A 17562-nucleotide genomic window follows, 5' to 3' on the forward strand; every position below is an offset into this window, starting at 1 on the left:
CATCTTCGACAGGTAGATGATTATGTTGTTTTACAGTCAATTTTTAGTTCTATTTTCTGTTATATGTCAATATTTTTCTTATATTTACAATTTTCATGATTAACATAATATATTTTTCATTGGACGTATTACTGTTTTTTCATAAAGATTTTTTTACATCTATATTAACCAAGTTTATTTATTTTTTATGTTTAGTTTTATGATATTTTTATATATAAAAGTAGTATGTCCCCTTATGTTCAAAATACATCTCATAGGATATATGCTGTATAAGAATTATATTTGATTGATTATCTTGTTATTAATAAATGTGTACCGTTTGCATTACCTGATATATTTGTGGGTTATTATATACTAAATATACCAAATTTTATTTAGAACATTATTATAGATTATTTTTTCCGTTCGGGTATTACACATGTTCCCATTTATTACGATGGCTTTTATTAATGATTTGAACAACAATTTAATATAAACATTGTATATATTTGAAATAACTAAACAAAAAAAGTGCATTGACATAACAATTTTACTGTATATCGTCTTACATACCAAATAATATATTAGAAACATGTATATTTTCATTTTTTTAGTATGATTATCAACACAAAAAATAAAACCATGGTATATTTTCAACTGTATAGAATTTGTAGAAGAAAAAATAAAAATGGTACTTACATTTGTACAAAACTTGAAATGACAATAAAAAAATGAAAATAAATGGAATTTAGAGGTGAAATAAAAAATAAACCAAATTTTTATTATTTTAAAAAGGAAAATTGTATTGGATAGCACTATGAGAATAACTTTTAACAATTATGACACGTACTTTTTAAATTTTGCAAATATGACAAATTTTAATCTCTAAAATATTTTGGAGATATATTCTACTTTAACATTTTTATTATTCCCAAACTACCCCGTACATTTTTCTCTCTGTATTGATCATCTCTCTTTAATGTTTCATCTTCCACTTTCTCTTATTCTTTTTTAACTTCTATATCATATTTGTATTCATAATAAAAAATTAATCTAATAATAAAAAAATGTTTGTTTTTCTCAAATAATATTTTTCGGTTGGTTTTCTGTAGGTTCTCTCAAAGATAAAAAAAAACTATGAAAAAAACTATCGTTCGTTCAATCTCTGTTTTCAACATCTTTATCTCCTTCTTTTTTTTTTTTTACCATTTTTTATCCAGATTTTTTATCATCATTTTTTGTTAAATCTAAGTTCTTTCTTCAAACTTCTTTCAAATGGTTGTTTTCAAAGATGACAACATTCTCACTTTTTAAAATACATTTCATCTTAAATATTTTATTATTCTCAAACTACCATTCAATAACTTATTTCTTCTCCCGTTTTTAATGTCCTAATCATCTCATATTTCTTCTCCCACTTTTTAAGGCCCCAATCATTATTTTTTCACCCACTTTGTATCAGTTTTGTATATTAGTGTTGTGATGTACTTATATTATATGTATTAGTTGGTTGATATACTTATTACATGATTTGCATTTTTTAAAAAAATTTTATGCAATTCGATGTAGTATTATTAAGTATATGAATGATGTAACTTAGTGTAGCAAACATACAAATGTACTAGTAAAATATATTGAGTGTATCATCAGAATCTCAAGTGTATCACGTGCATTTTAATCAATCGAGCGTATCGGTAGATATAGAAAATATACCAACAATATATCAAGGATATCAAACATATGAACTGCATCAAGTGTATTAAATCTGTCGAGTGTATCGGTGAAAGTATAAAATATTTATCAGTAGTGTATTAATTATATCAAACTCATTTATTAAACCTAATCAAGTGTATTGATAATGTAGTGTATCATGCTTAGTGCATCAAGTGTCCTTAATTGATTAAGTGTATTTTTAAAGTTTAACAAATGTATCAACAACATATCAAATGTATCAAACCAATGATAATGTGTATCAAGTGTTATTTAATTCATCGAGTGTATCAACAACACATTGAGTGTCTCAATAACACATTAAGTGATGCGTGAAAATGTTGATAATTCTAGTAGGTAGATTTATAATTTTTCATTTTTCAAATGTGGGCTGAGCTTGAATTTTGCCATTTTTCGCAAATTTAAAAGTGATATGCTATGGACCTAATTTATCAAACTAATTTTACTAAATTTGCAAAAGCCTCTTTAAAAAAAATAAATATGTGTTATCTCAGGTTAAATGCTCCAAATTAAATCAAATAATAAATTATCAAAGTCAAATTTGAAATTAACTCAATAAAAAATTATTTTGATATTTTTTTTTCATATTTGGCTCATTACGAATTTCATAGTCTTTGAAATAAAATAAAAAAGACTAAAAAATAATGAGAGGATTGATTTTTATGTAATATTGTAACTTATTAGGAAATTAAAAAAAAAAAAAAAAGAAGTAAATTTAAGACATTATTATAATTTGACCTATTTATGTAGGCTACCATGGTTAAAATTTTGGTAATGATGAAAGTGAAAAGTGCTGTGGGTTTTAATTTTTTAAGAAATGTCTAAATACATCAACGAATATTGGCGGTAATGAAAGGATTTTAGAGAATTTTTGTATAGCTCAACAAAAAGAATAAGTTAAAGAAAATGTTAAAAAAAATAAAGAATATCACGTGGAATGCACGTTGAAGTTATAATGTTGGATTCCACGAGGGCACGGGGGGGCCACGGCGAGAACGTTCACGAACACGCTCTGTCCACACACTTGGCCTCATCAAACCCATCCATGCCTCACGCTCGCCTTCATCTCTCCCCCATTTCGCACTTCAATAATCTAAAAATATCTCCCCCATCTGCCCCATTTCCCATTCCACGTCCCTTTCGCTTTATCTCCACGCTGTCTTTCCACCTCACACAACATTCTCTACTTCTACCATAATCCCATCAACACGGCGTCGTTTCTCTTCGACCGCTCCTCCTCAACCCCTCCTTTTGGCTTTTTCTTTTTCCTTGTTCCGGGTTTTAAACTTTAATCGACTACACAATCCTTGGAGGGCCACAGTTTGATTCCAACCCCTATGTTCGGGATTGTGAAAATTTTCATCTTTTCTGTGCCTCAGTCAATATTGATTTTTGTGAAGACCGTACCCAGCTAATTCTTTTCCCACTTGGTGTTCTTTCTGTTTTTATAATTGGGTCCTCAAATTCTCTAAGATTGCCCTTCAAGTTTTCCAATTTTCTGAAAAAGGGAAAGTGGGATAGAACGTTGAGTGCGATAGCCACTGACGGTTTCTTTCTTTTTCTTCCTACCTTCGCTTCACGATAAAGTTTCTGGAAGAGGAATTTTGGGTGAATTAACCGAAACCGAGCCTAGAAAGGCCGGAGCTCTTTAACAGACTCTCTAGTTCGGAATTTTTAGACACCCATTTGGGTTAACTGTGCAATCATGCATCCCGATGATCAACAGCAGCAGCCGTTGATAGAGGAGGAAGAGGAAGAAACTGCTTACGACTTGACGGAGAAGGTTGTGGTAATTGGGATTGATGAAACGGAGTCTGATTCGGATGTGGGTTTGCTTCCGTTTTCATGGAGGAAGCTGTGGCTGTTCACGGGGCCTGGGTTTTTGATGAGTATAGCGTTTTTAGATCCTGGGAATTTGGAGTCCAATCTTCAGGCTGGTGCTACAGCTGGATATTCTTTGTTGTGGCTTCTGTTGTGGGCTACGGCCATGGGGCTTTTGATCCAGTTGCTTTCGGCCAGGCTTGGCGTTGCCACTGGAAGGCACTTGGCCGAGCTTTGTAGAGAAGAGTACCCAACTTGGGCGAGGATTGTGCTGTGGGTCATGGCGGAGTTTGCCCTCATTGGGGCTGATATACAGGAAGTCATTGGGAGTGCTATTGCTATTAAGATTCTGAGTAATGGAGCTTTGCCTCTCTGGGCCGGAGTTATCATCACTGCTTTAGATTGGTAATTTGTTTGATTCTCTCTCAGTTTTCAAATTGGATTTGTTGTGTATGATTATGTGCTTCCTCAATTGAAAGTGTTTTTTGTTGATTCTTGTCAGTTTTATTTTCCTGTTTCTTGAGAATTATGGTGTGAGAAAACTGGAGGCTGTTTTTGCTGTTCTTATTGCTACAATGGCACTCTCATTTGCTTGGATGTTTGGTGAAACTAAGCCTGATGGGAAGGAGCTTCTATTGGGTGAGGACTGAGAAGACTTTTTTTTTTGGGTCTTTCATGATGTTTAGTTTAGGCAATTTTTCTGCTTATTATTGTCTTTGCCACTTAATCAAATTACCAACAATGGATCTTTTTTACAGGTATATTGATTCCAAAGCTTAGCTCCAAGACAATTAAACAGGCTGTTGCTGTTGTGGGGTGTATCATTATGCCTCATAATGTGTTTTTGCACTCTGCTCTTGTGCAGTCTCGAGATATCAATCCAAGTAAGAAAGGGCGAGTTCAAGAAGCCCTGAGATACTACTCCATTGAGTCCACTCTTGCCCTTTTTGTCTCCTTCATCATCAACTTGTTTGTTACAACTGTATTTGCCAAAGCTTTCTATGGCACAGACATAGCAAATAGCATTGGGCTTGTAAATGCAGGCAAATATCTTGAAGATAAGTATGGTGGAGGGCTTTTCCCCATTTTGTACATCTGGGCTATTGGTTTATTAGCTGCTGGGCAAAGTAGCACCATCACTGGCACCTATGCAGGACAGTTTATAATGAGTGGATTCTTGAACTTGAAGTTGAAAAAATGGCTAAGAGCTTTGATAACTCGAAGCTTTGCAATCGTGCCCACTATGATTGTTGCTCTTGTATTCGAAACTTCCGACTCCATGGTGGATGTTCTGAATGAATGGCTCAACGTCCTCCAGTCAATTCAGATTCCCTTTGCTCTGATTCCTCTTCTGTGTTTGGCTTCAAAGGAACATCTAATGGGTACTTTTAGAATTGGCCCCGTTTTAAAGGTAAGTCCTGCTCCCTATCCTAAGCTCCTATTTGGATTTTGAGAAAAATTGCTTTTAGAAAAAATCATTTTTATTTAAACTCTTTCAATAAAAACGGTTTAAAATAACTTTGGAAGTGTTTCAAAAGCTACTGTGACTGGTTAACCAACTATTCAATTTTTTTTCAAAGTAGCTTATTTTCAAACTTGAATTCTTGAAAAGTTAAACCGAAAGCATTCTAAATTTATGTGATATTTATATGATATAGACATAAATTAAGTGATATAGTCCATTCCGAACTAAATGATTTGTCAATTGCTTGAACTGGTCAAAACTTTGGTTTTTTTTAATTATTTATATCTAGTTTAGTTACTTGGCACCTTGCATATTAGTTTCGTGAATTAGATCATGGATGGTAGCGTAGTTGATCTTTGTTGAAACCTCTGATTCCTCATCTCGGCTATTAGTGCATTGGTTTCGACATTAGAATTCTACTTACACTTTTAATTTTTGCTAGACTCAAACACTTCAGTTGATAATTTAGGACATACACTATGAAGCAGTGGAAGAAATTCTAGCCATATTAGAATGGAATACATTCCTATAGATTTAGAACTAGAAGTCCATGGTCTTCATCTTTGAATCTCTAAATGCATTATTCCATTGAGAATCTTCAACTCATTTTTCTCTAAGCACCAAAATAATAATAATAATAATAATAATAATAATAATAATAATAATAATAATAATAATAATAATAATAATAATAAAAATAAAATTAAAAATGCTGTTGTCAGTGGTTTAGGTCTAAAGATCATCTAAAACCTTCATGTATTTCAATAAATAGTTTTGGAACAAAACAACAATTGTACTTCAAGAACTCAAACATGCCATTTTGTATCTCCAGACAACCTCTTGGCTGGTGGCAGTTTTGGTCATGGCCATCAACGGGTATCTTCTGGTGAGCTTCTTCTCATCAGAAGTGAACGGAGTGCTCATTGCCATTTTTGTGTTCGTCTTCATTGCTGCATATCTTGCCTTTGTTGTTTACCTTGTCTATCGGAGCATTTCGTTTACAAGTTGGCACAACTTCATTAACCGGAAGACTTACCTGGGCAATGGAAACTGAGTGATCATCTTCAACTTCGACTCTGACTTGTTTTAGATTGCAGATCGATGATTGTCAAATAATTGCCTTGTCCTCTAGCATCTGTTAGTCCTCTAGCATCTGTTAAAATGCAGTTGGGGAACACTTCCCAGAAGTAATATACCGGTCAGTTAAAGATATATGAATTGTGATTTGACATGCTTTTCCTTCAGAAAAGCTGTTTTGTTTATTCTGTATTATAGTTGTTCATTTTTCTGTTTTCATAGTCAAATGAAAAAGCAGATTGTAGGCTATGCTGCGGCCTTAAATATGGTGGTGATTTAAAGTCTATGTAGTTTTAGTAGTCATAGGTTAGGTTATATTTATGTCATTCAGAGTGTTCTAAATTTACTTGGCACGAACTTACTCATCACTCGATCTAATACTGAAATGCGATCTTAAATGATTAAGCTCCCGTTTGGCATTGATTTTGTTTCTAGTTTTCTGTTCTTAAATTTACGATGGTTTAATTTCAATTTTTACTATAATTTTCATCCACATTTAAAGAAAGAAAGAAACATCTTTTTTTTTTTACTCTAAAAACGAGCCCTACCCTTGTAAAAATATTTTCCTTTTCAGATTTTAGAACATGGTTTGGTTATAAAAAATATAACAAGATGTGTAATTTATGGTTATGAGAAGTGCTCAATTTGTTTTTCAAAAGCAAAAAATCACATAGTTATCAAGTTTGAATTAGGCAAATTGTCATAAATAGAAAAAATATCAAAATATTTATGTTTCATTGAAAACAAAGTTCATGTTCAAAATTCAATGAAAACATTCAAAAATTCAAAAATTCTTTTCTCGCATTTGAAATTCCAAAATTGAAGTAACAGTCGGAAGGGAACAATGAAGGAGATTTTAATTTTATTTTTAGGGAATCGTAGAGATAGACAATGTTTTTCATGTCGATTTCTTCCTTTGATTTGTCCAACTTCTCCTCTAGCATCTTCTTCTTTTTCATCTTGTGGCCTCGGATACACTTCTCTCCGATTCTTTTCTTCTACTTATTTTTTTTTTTTTATTTTTGACAAATTTTCACTTTTTATAGCGATGATGAGCACCAATCAGAGCATGATAATCCCCAAGAAGCTATGTGGATTAGTTTGGGGTTGTGCCTTAGCCACTCCGCATCACAGTTTACACATACTTCCTCCCTTTACCAACACTCCTTGAAAGGAGCATACACTAACCATGGCTCACACAGCATCTGCATATCCCACACTTTGCATCCACCCTGATTCTACCTCAAATTCTAGATTCTTCTTATTTACAGACTTATCAAGCTCATTAAATTTTCAAGAAACTTCTTTGATTAAAATTTTTCCATATTATAGATTCTTTGTAAGATAGACAAAGACAGAATTCTATTTCGTCAATCAAAGATAGAATCCTATATCTGTTTATCTAAGATAGATCTTTAGATAGTTAGAGTATACTTCTATTTTTGTCTATCATAGAGCCATCTACCTAGACTCTTGAAGGATTTATTGAGTTGGTACTTGGGGAAGAGGAGGTTTATCCTAAAACAAAGAGATAGATCTCTGCCTATCACAGATAGATAGAGATAGACTCCTATTTTTGTCTATCTACCACTATTGGGTAGTTAATTTCATTATGAGTTTCTTAGATAATTTTGGTGATAGTTTCACTAAAATTAGAAAGAAGAAACCAAACATTGTTGGATATAGTTCACTCTATAATGAGCTTTGTTTGATGATCTTTAAGAAAATAAGGAATTTGTATCGACAAATGGCACATTCTTATAGAAAAACCACATAAGGAATCATCAAACCATGTAGTAAATTAGTATTGAATAAGATTTCCAAATATGTTACAGATAAACCTAGTTCATCCACTATAGTTGTTGATAAAACTAAGAAATCTGGTTAGTCACATCCTTCTTAAGAGTTGAGTATGCGCTTCGAATTAGTGGGAGAGGTGTTCATCAGCTTGACCATTATTCGATTTTATTGAAAACCAAATCGTCATACTTGATGATTTAGAGATTCTATTGACTTATAAACAGGCAATGAGTGATGTAAATTGTCTAACTGATGTTAAGAAAGGGCTAGTTATGCAATTTCAAATAAAAGATATGGAAAATACGCAATGTGTTCTCAGGATCCAAATGGTTCGAAACCACAAGAATAGAACATGGTCATGCCTCAAGCATCTTATATAGACAAAATGTTGTCAAGATATGAGATGGAGAATTCCAAAAGAGGCCTGTTGTCTTATAGATATGAAATTCATTTGTCAAAGAAATAATGTCCTAAGATATCCCAAGCGGTTGAGGATATGAGACATATTCTCTTTGTTTCCTGTTGATGGGAGTTTAAGGTATGCAATGTTATGTACTAGACTTGACATTGACTACTTAAAAGGGATGTATTGCCGTTAAGAATATCCTAAAATAGTTTAGAAAAATTAAAAGAATACATGCTCGTGTATAGTGCTAAGGATTTGATCCTTACTGGATACACTGATTCTTATTTCTAAAGATGCTAGAAAGTCTACATCGGAATTAGTATCCACTCTAAATGGAGGAGCAGTAGTGTGAAAAAGTGTCAAGTCAAATTGTACTATCTTATACAGGTAATTGTGCATCGTGGTGATGTTGTAGTAACCTCGATACTTATTAAGCAAATCATGACTATTTGATTTACAAAATCCTTCACGACTAAAGTGTTTGAAGGTTACCTAAATAGTTTAGGTCTACGAAGTTTGTGCACAGGGACAAGTGAGAGAATATTTGGATGTATGCCGTAATTTATTATATTTATATTTTTATTGTACTCATGTGAGTATTTCTCTCACAGTTAAATTCAATGTTGTTTTACCCCACTAGGAGTTTTATTCCAAAGTAGGAGTTTATTGGAATTTATGTCCTAAAACTCGTAGCTTGTAGTTTAAAATTATATTTTATTCAATAAAGTCATATTGTGGACTTATTAGTTAAAATTGAATACTATAATTTTTTAATACAATAAACTAAGGTTCTGAGGATATCTAGTGTAGGCTTGAACTTTGTGTAGAGATCTAACGTGGATCAAGTTCGAGCATATAGCCTGCGGTCTATAATATATGAATAAGGTTGGTGCCTTATTCTGAGGACACTATGGTTGCGACCTGCTTTGTAGTTAGTACAAAAGATGTGATCCTGAATCGTTCATCTGGAGACATAAAAATTGAGGCATCATATGTAAAGAGTTTACATAAGACTGAAATCATGAAATAGTCACTTTTACGTTATAACACCGTTGATTGTTTAAAATTGACTATTTCAATTATTGATGACTTAGGTAACTTAATCTTAATCGTAAGCTAACTATGAACTTTTGTTCACACATAATTATCCTTAGATCATCTGCATAGGTGAGAGCAGCTCAACAACGCTGGTCCAATAAACCTTCCATTTCAGGGGTAAAATTAAGCGGATAACTAAGGACATAAGGTGTAAGATGAAACTCACTCCTACCCGCTTTAGGGTTAGTATATAGGTTGTATCCTTAAGGATTGAATCCAAGTTTTGAACAAGGGAGCCCACCATTTCATTATCCCAAGAGGGATTCAGTTTATAGGTTGGACCTTAAACCAGTTAATCAATAGTGGATCAACGGGATTTAAGGAGCAAGATGTAATCTCGGGGATAAAATGGTATTTTGACCTAGTCGAGGTTATGACCAATCTGTGAAAGATTAACTTATTAATCATGGTTATATCAAATGAATAAAAATATATTTATAGCGAGGGGAGTGCAATTATGGGACTTTAGTGGAATGACTTGTTAGTTAACGAATGTTGAATAACTTGATCTAAAAGAGTTTAGCCAGTTAATCTCGGATTGTTGGAGCCCATGATGTATAGGTTCATTAGGTTCCCCTACTAGCTCATATGAAATTAACTCGAATTAGGTAAAGAGAGAGAAACTGACGGATATTTGTGATGTAGCTATCGGTTATCAGTTTGAGATAGAGCTTTATGTTTAAATGTGATTTAAATATTAAAAATATGAATACAGATTCATATTCGAAAGCTCAGAATTGCTGGAAATGATTAAAGTTGAAAAAAGTCAAAATGTTGACTTTTGACTTTGAAAAGTCAAACTTAGACCGAATTTATGTCAAAATGTATTGACTTTATGTTAAAATGTAATTGACTTTCTGTCTAAATGTGATTTGAATTTTGAAAAAATGAATGCAAATACATGCTTGGGAGATCAGAATTAGTCAAGATGGACAACATTGTAAAAAGTCAAAATGTTGACGTTTGACTTGAAAACGTAAAAGTTTGTCTTTGACTCGAATGATCAAATGACCATATTGCCCTTGAACTAAAGTTTGTGGGAAAATCAACATTTTGTTGGATAATCTCAGTAACACTTAGTGGGATAAGTGACTACATGGGATGTAAACACCTAACCCACTAACTTCCACTAATGATTAGTGGAATATTAGATGTTGAGATTTGGTGAACTAATTATATGCAACTTTGCATGTAATTATGTTATTTATAGGCTTCTTTTCAAATGTTTTAGAACTTTTGGTAAATTTTGTAATTTTGACATATAAAATTATACCGAATTCAATTTTCTCTCTCAAGTCTCCATCCTAAATCAAACCTCAATTTCCATCTCTCTCTCAATTTCCATAACCCGGTTCTAAGTCCGGAGTATAGGAGATCAACATTAGTTGTGGTCCCTGATTCTAGTTCGTGAAGAGATTACGAGGAACGGGAAGCTACGAAGGTATGACTTTTCTTTTAACCCTAATTTCACTTAATTAGGGTAGTTGTGACATGTTAATTTCTAAATAGTTTAGATTAATTTAAGGTAAAACTGATCAATATTTTCATTGCACATGTCTGTGTGTTCCATAAAAAAATAGCTAAGTTAAGGCAAAAATTAATATAGCAATTGAATTAATTTTAAATAAGGCCGAACAAAATTAGATGGCTAAAATCTTTCAAAGATTTAAAAAAAAAAACTAAAAAAACTTTTGTGATTTTAAATTCTTTGCAAAGCTCCCAACGATCAACCATTGAACTAAATACGACAATAAAGTATAATGAAATCAAAGATTCGCAAAGAGACAAAACATATTTACTTTAAATCATACCATTTGATCCGAAACATATTCTTTAAATAAGATTCCAAACTCACTAAACCAAAAACCTTCTTTCTTTAAAACCATTCAAATTAAATTCATTTCTCCATCTTTACACACATCACCAACATACTTTCCTGCAAACCAAAAGATGATTCAAACTCATTTCATGAACTACTTTCACAAGAATAGAAAAAATTTACCTCAAAATGTAAATAACCTAAAAATTGTGAAGAGATGATAAACCCGTATCCTACGAACCTACACTGGAAAACCACAGTCAACAGACAGATCTGAAATGAACTGAAGCGAAAAACATACACACAGTTATATCAGAACGTTGTGACACCAAAAACCCACGAACCACGCTAGATTCTTACCTCTTTGACGTCATAATGCACAACCACGCGACTAGATTTAAGAAACCCATGAACCACTAACCCATAAAACCCACGAACAACCACAATGAAATCTGCAAACACAACAACTAAGTTGATGAGCCACGGCTGCTGAAGAACTGAAACCACGATGTAAAACTTAGAAACATGAAAAACCCACAAACAACCACAACCTGAACGTAGGACGAAAACCCATAACCCATAGTGACGGTGACGAAGAATCACGATAACAATGACGACAACGAAACCACAACGACCACAATGGAAGTGTGTGAGCTAGGGAGAAAGAGAGTTTTGGAGAAAGAAAATATGAGAAAATGAAAGAGAAGAAAGGGAGGAAGGGGGGAATGATTTAATTTTGTTTAAAAAAATAGGTAAACTATGTCGGTTTAGACTTGACATTGTATATGTGCTTTAATGTTAGCTTAAGATCGACATTAAACATATGTTTTATTTTTTTTTAGAAAAATAGACATTATATATTCTTTGGTTACTTTTTTCAACTGACATAAGAGGCTCAATTTGGTCTAGTAAGGAGATATATACGCAAGTTTTTATCTCCTAACTATATAAATTTTAAAAGAAGTCTATATCCTCAATAAATAAATAAGTAGATGATTATAACATGCATCTTTCCTTCCTTACAATTTTTCTAGTGTGTTTGTAAAGTAATTCTTTGTTAAGTAGACAAATAGTTGTATTTTCTTTTGTGTTTTAATTGGTTTGATTTAAGGTATGTCAAGTTTTTTCTAAGAAAAGGAAGTATCTCATGTTTTTAACTTCTTTTGAATTCATTTTATTTTTTAAAAAATTAAATTATTGTTAGGGAAACTTACATACATGTAACAAAATATCAAAGTATTTACAGCTCGTGTAACAAAGCTCATAAAGTTAGCCATTTTTAAATATTCCAGGTTTGCCCTTCTATCTTTTTCTCTTCCTCACGATGAAATCGTTTTCTTCCTCTTGCGATTTCCTTCATATTCTTTCTCCTGCGATTTCTCTCGTCGTCTTTCTTCTTTTCTTCTCTTTTTTTTTTGCGATTTCTTTCCATAATCGCAACTATCTAAACGATCACAAATATATTACGCGCGCATTGTTGACGGGATATTTTTGTTATTTTACACGGTGGGCCTCTAGGCTTTTTCTATTTTCAGAATTGTTCTATAGAGTGTAAATACTTTACCGCTTTTTTATATTTTTGAAAAGATCCCTTATTGTTACCTTAAACTCTATTTTCTAGAGTGCTTTTCGTTAAAAAGAAAATTGTAGGCCACGGTTCTATTTATAATAAACAAAAATGAGAGAATCACATGCTTGTTATTTGATAAAAAAAATACATTTTATAAATGTATATTATTTAATTAGGAGTAAAATATTTTGTTTTCTTGTTTACTAACATAAGACTCTGTATTTATCTCCTCTTTTCTCATTAAAATATTTACTTTACATGGAATCATAACTAGGTTTAACCTAAACCAATTACCGTCGCTCCTCTCCACCGCAAAACTCGTCGGTAATGGGCGTTGTCTCCCACACAAAGACTCGAGTCGTCATTGACTGTTCCCCGCACACCGATTTCGTCTGCGACCGTCAAATGTCAGTCAAACGGGTTCATCAAGCCTCGCAGATCACGTCCAGGGTCGCGCGTCCCTCCATTTAGATCGTCCGTCCGTCCGTTCAGATTTGATTCGCTCGTCCCTCTGTTCAAATTATTGCAGATCCCATCCAGATCCGTCTTTGTTTACTCGCATGCCATCGCCTCTGTTTGTTCACGTGAACCACCGTTTGCATCTGGCTCTGTTTGTCTGACCTACTGTGCACCATTTTGCTTCCCTCTGTTTGCTCTCTCTGTCTGTTAATCTCTTTTCAGCCAAGCTCCTCGTGAATTCGATTACTTCCCAGATTTTCTTCAATCCCTCATACTCAGTTGCTTGTGCATTCCTCATAATTTAGCCTCAATGGAGAAAGACCATGTTATCCGACCTATTAGTACAATCCTTGATGGAATAAATTATATGGTATATTGTCACTTGCGATATTATTAAACCAACAAAATAGTACAAGAATGATAGTAAATTTATTGAGCGCTTCGAAGATTAGGATAGTAAAAGTCACTGGATTATCACATAGTTTAGTAACACATGCATCGATCTCTGTTATTCATGCATAATTTGATGTCCTTGAGGATGCTAAAGAGTAATGAGATTTTTTTTATACACGATTTAAATCTGTCGCTCATTACTATCAATTACACAGTAACCTTGTCAATCTCAATCAAGATGTGGGTTAATAATATCTAGCAGTTCTTCAACCTATATTAAACCTATATTAAGGTTTTTGTGGGTTTACGTCCATAGTATGAATCTGTTAGGGCTACCTTACTACACACCATCCCTTGCTCTCATTGGTAATCTGATGTTGTTCTTGCAAACAATTATCCACCTAATGGAGCACCAAACACATTTTGTAAGAATTGTAAGCTCTCTGGTCATAAATTTATTGATTGTCCTAAAATAGAGTGCAAGTAGAACTTTACTAAACCTAGTCATCCTTTGTTGTTGCTACTATCTTAGATGATTCCACCTTTCCCCATTTTGAGATAAGTGATCTTTAGAGATTATTATTAAATTAGTTGATTTCATCATCTTCCTTTGCACTAGCGGTCTCACCAGGTAATCGATGACTATTGACTCTGCCTGTTGCAACCATATGACATCTGATTTTTTTCTTATGAATACTCCTAGTCCTGCTAAATCTTTACCTCTAATTCATGCTGCTGATGGCAATTGTATGAACATTTCTCACCCAGTTTGAGTCTTTTTCATACTTATGTCTTAAACTTAACCTTTAATCTAGTGTTCGTTGGTCAATTATGTGATCTTGGCTTAACTATTTCTTTTTCTCCCAATGGTTGTCAGGCTCAAGATCTGCAGATGGGACAGGCGATTGGCACGGATCGCAAAGTGGGAAGATTGTTTGAGCTCCTATCACTCCAGTTTCCTCTTCCTTCATCCATCTCTGCTCCTGTTACTGACTCTGATACATATTAGTGGCATCTTGTCTTGGTAATGCTTCTTCTAAATAACTTCGTCATTTAATTTCTGTTAGCATTTTGAATAATGTTACTAAGTTACCTTTAATTGCTTAAATTGTTAACTTGTTAAGCAACCTACTTTTTCGTATTCTAACTCTACTTCTATATGCGATAAACCTTTTGATTTAATTTATTCTGACATTTATGGTCCTGCCCTTACTACCACTGTCCATGGTTATCACTATTATGTTTTGTTCATTGATGATTTCTCTCGATTTACATGGATTTATTTTCTTAAACATCACTCTGAATTATCTCACACTTATATTGAGTTTGCTAACATGATTCAAACTCAATTCTCTTGTCCTATCAAAACCCTCTGCATTGATAATACCTTGGAGTATAAAGACTCCACTCTTCTTTCTTTTCTCTCCCAACAAGGCACTCTTGTTCAACGCTTTTGACCCTACACCTCTCAACAAAATGGGTGTGTTGAGCTTAAACATCTCCACATTCTTGACTCTATATGTGCCCTTCTTCTTTCTGCCTTTTGTCCTGAGAAATTTTGGGGTGAAGTAGCTCTTACATCCATCTATACCATCAACCGTCTTCCTTCTTCTGTTCTTCAAAACAACTCTCCATTCAAAAGACTATATGGTACTTCTCCTAACTACTCTAACCTTAAAGTTTTTTGTTGTGCCTGGTTTGTTCTCCTCCATCCTCATGAACACACTAAACTTGAACCACTTGTCCGCTTTTGTTGCTTTCTTGGCTATGGCTCAGAATATAAAGGTTTTCATTGTTGGGATCATCTTTCCAAGAGACTTATTTATCTTATCATGTCACATTTTGGGAGCATACTATGTTCTCTCACTTGTCTTCCTTCCACACCTCTTTCTCAAGTTCTTATCCTTTCTTCACTGATACATCTATTGAACTTTTTCTCCGAGTTAACTCCCGATATTGAGCTCGCTCAAAATGCACCTGCTTTTGCAAACTCGAACCAGTCGTCTATCTTTGATGATGGTCCTGAACCTACTCCAGATACCCCTTATCGTCGTTCTACTCAGATAAGGAAACCTCCTATTCATCTCTAGAATTATCATTGTATTTCCACTATTATGTTACCTTATTGAACTTACCTTTTATCAAGAGGCTAGTACTGACTCTTTATGGCAAGAAGCGAAGAATGATGAATTACAGGCTCTTGAAAAGACGCACACTTGGAACTATGTTGATTTACCTCATAGTAAAAGACCCATTGGTTGCAAGAGGATTTACAAAATCAAGATTCACTCTGATAGCACTATGAGCATTATAAGGCTCGAAAGGATACTTGCAAGAATATGGTATTGTATATGAAGAAACGTTTTCTCCTATGGCTAAAATGACCTTTGTTCGAAGTCTGTTGGCTGTTGCTGTAAGTAGTGGTTTCTTCTTCAGATGGATGTAAAAAATGCTTTCCTTAATAGTTTTGAAGAAGTCTATATGAAGCCACTTCAAGAGCTTAGTTTGCCACATTTAGCTCTACCATTACTTACCTTGGATTTGCTTATAGCACTCATGACATTGCGCTCTTTACTCGCCACACACCCCAGGGTACTATTCTTCTTCTTCTCTTTGTTGACGACATGATTATTATTGGTAATGTGATCCACAGGTCATATCCGATCTCCAACATTATCTTGATCAATGTTTTGAAATAAAAGACCTTGGATCTCTCAACTACTTTCTTGGCCTTGAAGTCTCTTGGTGCTTGGGCAGATATTTAATGTCTCAAGCCAAATATGCCTTTGATTTTTTACTTCGCTCAGGAATCATCGACTCTAACACAACTTCGATGCCATTAGATCCCAATGTTCATTTGACCCCTTATGATGGTGTTCCTCTTGAAGATGTGAGTTCGACAACTTGTTGGTAGTCTCATCTATTGAATAGTGACTCGTCCAAACATTGCATATGCTGTCATATTGTCAGTCAGTTTATGACTGCTCCTCGAACCATCCATTTTACGTTTGTGTTGCATATCCTTCGCTATATCAAAGGTACTTTAGGGCATGGACTTCAGTTTTCTTCTCAATCCTCCCTCGTGTTATCTGGCTACTTTGATGTAGATTGGCCTGGGGATCCCATCGATCGAGGTACTACAATAGGCTACTGTTTCTACTTAGGAGATTCTCTTATTTCTTGGCATAGTAAGAAAAAAAGTGTTGTCTCTTGTTCCAGTACTGAACCAAAATATAATGCTCTTGTTGATACTACCGTTGAACTCCTATGGCTTTGTTGGCTCATTGCTAATATGGGTGCCCCTCAATAGGGTCCCACTCTCCTTCATTGTGACTATCATAGTGCCATCCAGATTGTCCACGATGATGTATTCCACGAGTGTATAAAGCATATAAAAAATGACCGTCTAACCGTCATAAAAAATGACCCCTTAATAGGGTCCCACTCTCCTTCGTTTGTCATCATCTCTTGAGCCATATACTCCTTTTACACTCTATCTCCACTACTGAGCAACCTGGAGATATATTCACCAAAAGTTTACCATCTAACCGCTTCAATCAGTTACTTATCAAACTCAAGTTGACAACTACTCTACCACCTTGAGTTTGAGGGAGGGTATAAATGTATATTATTTAATTAGGAGTAAAATCTTTTGTTTTCTTATTTACTAGCATAGGTCTTTGTATTTATTTCCTCTTTTCTCTTAATGTAAAGATACAAAATATTTTCTCAATAAAATATTGGGGTCTTTTAAAAAATATAAAAAACGGCGAAGTATTTACACTGTATAGAATAATTCTGAAAATGGAAAAAGCCTAGAGGCTCAGCGTGTAAAATACCAAAAATGCCTTGTCAACAATGGACGTAATATATTTGGTAATGGATTTGGTACACGATCGTTTAGGTTTGTTTTTCAATTCTATCATTGAATTTGATACACGATC

General features: G+C 33.8%; 2 protein-coding genes across 2 annotated transcripts; both read left to right on the top strand.

Moving 5' to 3' along the window:
* Nucleotides 1-2792: 2792 nt before the first annotated feature.
* Nucleotides 2793-6483, top strand: LOC103495920 (metal transporter Nramp3-like). The gene is made up of 4 exons (XM_008457599.3): nucleotides 2793-3936; nucleotides 4034-4170; nucleotides 4290-4942; nucleotides 5829-6483. Exons 1-4 carry the CDS (start codon nucleotides 3416-3418, stop codon nucleotides 6048-6050), a joined length of 1533 nt encoding a protein of 510 aa, XP_008455821.2. The 5' UTR covers nucleotides 2793-3415; the 3' UTR covers nucleotides 6051-6483.
* Nucleotides 6484-15998: 9515 nt separating this feature from the next.
* Nucleotides 15999-16928, top strand: LOC127143908 (secreted RxLR effector protein 161-like). The gene is made up of 3 exons (XM_051079201.1): nucleotides 15999-16031; nucleotides 16272-16508; nucleotides 16593-16928. Exons 1-3 carry the CDS (start codon nucleotides 15999-16001, stop codon nucleotides 16926-16928), a joined length of 606 nt encoding a protein of 201 aa, XP_050935158.1.
* The last annotated feature ends 634 nt before the right edge of the window (nucleotides 16929-17562 follow it).

The sequence above is a fragment of the Cucumis melo genome, chromosome 11, assembly GCF_025177605.1.
Source record: "Cucumis melo cultivar AY chromosome 11, USDA_Cmelo_AY_1.0, whole genome shotgun sequence".
In the NCBI taxonomy this organism is placed as follows: domain Eukaryota; kingdom Viridiplantae; phylum Streptophyta; class Magnoliopsida; order Cucurbitales; family Cucurbitaceae; genus Cucumis; species Cucumis melo.

Bases quoted from the DNA above. Each gene is read 5' to 3' on its own strand.
- LOC127143908 (XM_051079201.1), top strand. From the start codon at position 15,999: ATGACCTTTGTTCGAAGTCTGTTGGCTGTTGCT. The intron at 16,032-16,271 runs GTAAGTAGTGGT...TGTGATCCACAG, and splicing joins GAAGTCTGTTGGCTGTTGCT to GTCATATCCGATCTCCAACA. The intron at 16,509-16,592 runs GTGAGTTCGACA...ATTGTCAGTCAG, and splicing joins ATGGTGTTCCTCTTGAAGAT to TTTATGACTGCTCCTCGAAC.
- LOC103495920 (XM_008457599.3), top strand. From the start codon at position 3,416: ATGCATCCCGATGATCAACAGCAGCAGCCGTTGATAGAGGAGGAAGAG. The intron at 4,171-4,289 runs GTGAGGACTGAG...TCTTTTTTACAG, and splicing joins TGGGAAGGAGCTTCTATTGG to GTATATTGATTCCAAAGCTT. The intron at 4,943-5,828 runs GTAAGTCCTGCT...TTGTATCTCCAG, and splicing joins GAATTGGCCCCGTTTTAAAG to ACAACCTCTTGGCTGGTGGC.